At 43.9% G+C, this 4,371-nt stretch overlaps 1 protein-coding gene across 1 annotated transcript in view; it reads right to left on the minus strand.

The window, feature by feature from the left end:
* Positions 1–2,980: 2,980 nt before the first annotated feature.
* LOC122350661 overlaps positions 2,981–4,371 on the minus strand; it is a 5,493-nt gene continuing 4,102 nt past the window's right edge. Inside the window, exons 5-7 of the mRNA XM_043247343.1 lie at positions 3,757–4,059; positions 3,365–3,487; positions 2,981–3,027 (exon numbers count right to left, since the gene is read on the minus strand). Of these exons, the coding sequence (XP_043103278.1) occupies positions 2,981–3,027; positions 3,365–3,487; positions 3,757–4,059 (473 nt within the window). The remainder of the gene's footprint in view (positions 3,028–3,364; positions 3,488–3,756; positions 4,060–4,371) is intronic.

The raw sequence follows: 4,371 nt of genomic DNA on the forward strand, positions 1-4,371 counted from the left end.
GCTTAGGTGCATTAAGCAATATTAACTGATAGATATTTTATTCTCCTCTCCAGTACCCTGGCATAGACTTTCCCGGTGAGGGCTGAGGAGTGTGATCCCCTATAGGAGCACACCCTCCGGTCCCCTTCTTAAAAGAGGAACCACCACCCCAGTCTGCCAGTCCAGAGGTACTGTCCCCCACGTCCACGCGATGCTGCAGAGGCGTGTCAGCCAAGACAGCCCCACAACATCCAGAGACCTGAGGTACTCGGGTCAGTGACCTCAGCCAGGGTGATGGTTGAATCCTCCCCTGGGTCTCCAGCCCCTGCTCCCTCAGTGGAAGCGTTGGCAGGATTGAGGAGATCCTCAAAGTATTCCTTCCACCGTCTGACAATGTCCCCAGTGGAATTAGCAGATTCCCACTAGCACTGTATACAGTCATGGCAGGGCACCGCTTCCCCCTTCTGAGGTGTCGGACGGTTTGCCAGAACCACTTTTTAGGCCACCTGTCAGCTGCCTTAGGAGTCCCACGAGCCAACCAGGCCTGATAGGACACCTCCTTCAGCTTGACGGCATTACTTACTTCTGGTGTCCACCACCGGGTTTGGGAGTTGCCGCCACAACATGCACCAGAGACTTTATGGCCACAGCTCCAGACGTCCACGTCGACAATAGAGGTAGAGAACATAGTCCACTTAGACTCAATGTTTCCAGCCTCCCTCGGGATCCGGTCAAAGTTCTGAAGATCTCCCTAACAGGGGTCTCTGCCAAACATTCCCAACAGACTCTCATGGTACGTTTTGGCCTGCCAAGTCTGTATTCGTCCGATAGTCAAACCTCAGCTTCAGAAGGAACAATGCGGCTTTCACCCTGGACATGGAAAACTGGACCAGCTCTATACCCTCTTCAGGGTACTGGAGGGTTCCTAGGAGTTTGCCCAACCAGTCACATGTGTTTTTGTGGATTTGGAGAAGGCATTCGACCAGGTTCTCACTGTGTCCTGTGAAGAGTGCTCTGGGAATCCAGGGTAAGGGGCCCATTGATAAGGGCTGTCTGATCTCTGTATGATCAGAGTAGGAGCTTGGTTCACATTGCCGCCAGTAAGACAGACTTTTTCCCAGTGCATGTTGGACTCCAACAGGGCTGCCCTTTGTCACCGGTCCTGTTCATTATTTTTATGGACAGGATTTCAAGGCGCAGCCGAAGGCAGAAGGGTGTCTGGTTTGGTGACCACAGGATATCGTCTCTGCTTTGCGGATGATGTTGTCCTGTGGGCTGCATCCCTGAACAGGACCTACAGTGTGCAGCTGAGTGTGAAGCGGCTGGGATGAGAATCAGCACCTCTAAATCTGAGGCCATGGTTCTCAGTCGGAAAGGGGGTGGCTTGCCCCTTCAGGTTGGTGGGAGTTCCTGCCTCCAGGTGGAGGAGTTTCAGTATCTTGGGGTCTTGTTCACGAGTGAGGAGAATGGGCGAAAGATCAGCAGACTAATCAACTCAGCAGCTTCAGCAGCAATGCGGTCGCTGTACCAGTCTGTCATGGTGAAGAAGGAGCTGAGCCACAAGGCAAAGCTCTCGATTTACCGGTCAATCTTCATTCCCACTCCCACAACCGAAAGGATGAGATCCCAGATACAAGCGGCCGAAATGAGTTTCCTCCTTAGGGTGGCTGGGCACTCCCCTTAGAGATAGTGTGAGGAGCTCAGTCCACTCGGGAGGAGCCTCGGAGTAGACCCCGCTGCTCCTCCAAATCAGAGAGGCCAGCTGAGGTGGCTCGGGCATCTGTTCCGGATGCCTCCCGGATGCTTTTTACAATGGAGGTGTTCGGGTATGTCCCACCAGGAGGAGGCCCCAGGAAGACCTAGGGGACATGCTGGAGGGACAATGTCTCTCGGTTGGCCTGGGAGCGCCTCTGTGTTCCCCTGGAAGAGCTGGAGGAAGTGTCTGGGGAGAGGGGAGTCTGGGCGTCCCTGCTAAGACTGATCCCCTGCTACTCGGCCCTGGATAAGCGTGATGTAGTAAATGGATGGATGGATGGATAGGGAACGCGCATCCCACAGCATAATATCTGAGACCAACTTCATTATTCATCATTAATTCAAACACAGGTGCGTGTGCCTGATGAAACCGTTTTCATGCTAATGCCAATGCCGGTTCATGTTTTTTGACTTCAGTAAATTTCTGTTTTAATAACATGATTCTTAAAATACTTTAGTCAATTAGAGTCCATTATTTTTGTATCAAAAGTCCATTCCACAACAAAAATATAAACCCCAATTTTGTAGCAGACATGGATGTTTGGAATGGACAATGAATCTAAAAATATCTATTCATTTTATTGTCTTTAGTTTTATTGTTTTATTGTCTATTATCAAAAATTAGAACAAAGAAGCAAAATCACATGCAAGTATAGTTTTTATTTTCATATACAAATTTTTCAAAAATACAATACCATGGCTTCTCCTTACTCTTTGTGAACATAAAGCAAAGCTTCAGTAAAGAAATCAGAAGTAACGGATTCAGTTATTTTTATATAACAAACAAATGAGGAATACTACAGCATAAGCAAAAACCAACCAAACAAACAAAAAACTAATAAACTAAAATAAAAATGTAAAGGTTGTGGATATAAGCAGGGGGTGCACATGAGTTCACCTGGAGACTTGGTTTGGTTTTCACTGAACATGGTCTGACCTTTTAAATATAACTATAAAAATAAACAAATAATTTTATTACACTTTATTTACACTTATTCTCTTTGAAAAATCCGTGCTTAACCTTGATTCATGCTTCAAGTTTGAATGCAAATCTTATACAGTAATAATGGTTTTTATGCATTTTTTATGCATTAACATCTGTCAAAGTGGTCTGAATGTATACAGCCCATATGTTTATCTGCATACCACTTATGTGCACTCTAGTCATGGGTTATAACAATTATATTTTCATTTATATGTTTTTGCTTTTCTTCATGCCTGTTCTCTTCTCTTCTTAAAGTGATTTTTACACTTCTGTGTAGTCATTGTTTGTAACTGCTGTGGAGTCGGTGTCTGTTAACAAAAAGTGAGTTTATGGTGTTATTTTCTGTGTGCTGTTAAACTACTGAATCCCAAGCCTCGTCCAAATCTAATCCTGAGCCCAAAAAGGACAAGGACAAATATGATCAGATATGATCAGAAACACAGAGTTAAGATTCATGAAGTTAAAAAGAGAAAAGTTCATTTGAAATGTTTATGTTAATCCTCAGCTTTCCATGTTATTTTTGGAGCTTTCTTTAAAAGGCCTCTTTATCAGCCAGAGTTAAGGATGATTGAGGCAATAATTAAATTAAATACATAAAGTTGCATTTTCTGTGCATTTATTTTGCACAACAGGTGAAGTACACACCTTTAGTTTTGCTCCTGATGTTGGTCACAATCACTGCTGCAATCAAGATGAAGAGACCAACAGCAATGAAGGAAGAAAAGCAGACGTATAACAAAGATACTCCTCCTCCGTGAAGATCCGAGACTGCAAGGATATGCAAAGACAGACAAAATGTATTTTGGTATGTATGGCTGAGATTTAGTCATATACAAGCACTCTAGCAATCAGCTATATCATTAATGTATATTTTAAATGGATAATTATGCATCCTAGACGTCAGACGAAGACAGAGGCAGATAAAAATGAAGGCAGAGACAGATAAAAATGTTTAAAAAATAGGAAAAACTTAGCAATATTACATGATCCAGGCAGTGACGTAAAATCTAAGTGTTCCTGCAGAGATGTATTTTTACCTGAAACACTGTAATTGTAGGCCTGGCTGCTCACGTTCCTGACATCTACATAAAAATCGACCTCATGCACACAGGTGAAGGAAGCAGGTGGACTCACGGTGATCATATACACACGCATCTCTGAAGAATCTAAAGAAGGGTTTCTGAATGTTTCCATGGTGTAGTTTAGTTCACTCTCCACAGACAGCTTAAAAGACTGTCTTCTGTATGTCCTTCCAGGCACTGAGGTGAACTTGCACAGCACAAACACAACCTCCCCGTCCTCCTGCTGTCTGTACACTGTGATGATGGGCTCTGGGATATCTGAAACAGAACAGAACATCAGCATTCATCCATATCGACACGGACCGTATTTTAGTAACAGGCTGCACACATCTTGACAATCTCTTTTAATGACCACGCATTAATGGGAAGATTATTTGTGAAATGCAATACTGTTAAATGTGTTTATCTCATGAATGTATTGCTTGTTAACGCAGCAGACATCATTTGCATCTGATGTCAAAGGTGTGATGGAACGGAAGGTCTTTTTTCTTTCTGTATTATGTGACGTGCTCGCACTGCGCTTTATATTTACGTTGAAAAGGTCACACTAGACAGTGTTTACTGTTGCAT

Source organism: Puntigrus tetrazona, chromosome 8 (genome assembly GCF_018831695.1).
Source record: "Puntigrus tetrazona isolate hp1 chromosome 8, ASM1883169v1, whole genome shotgun sequence".
Taxonomy (NCBI): Eukaryota; Metazoa; Chordata; class Actinopteri; order Cypriniformes; family Cyprinidae; genus Puntigrus; species Puntigrus tetrazona.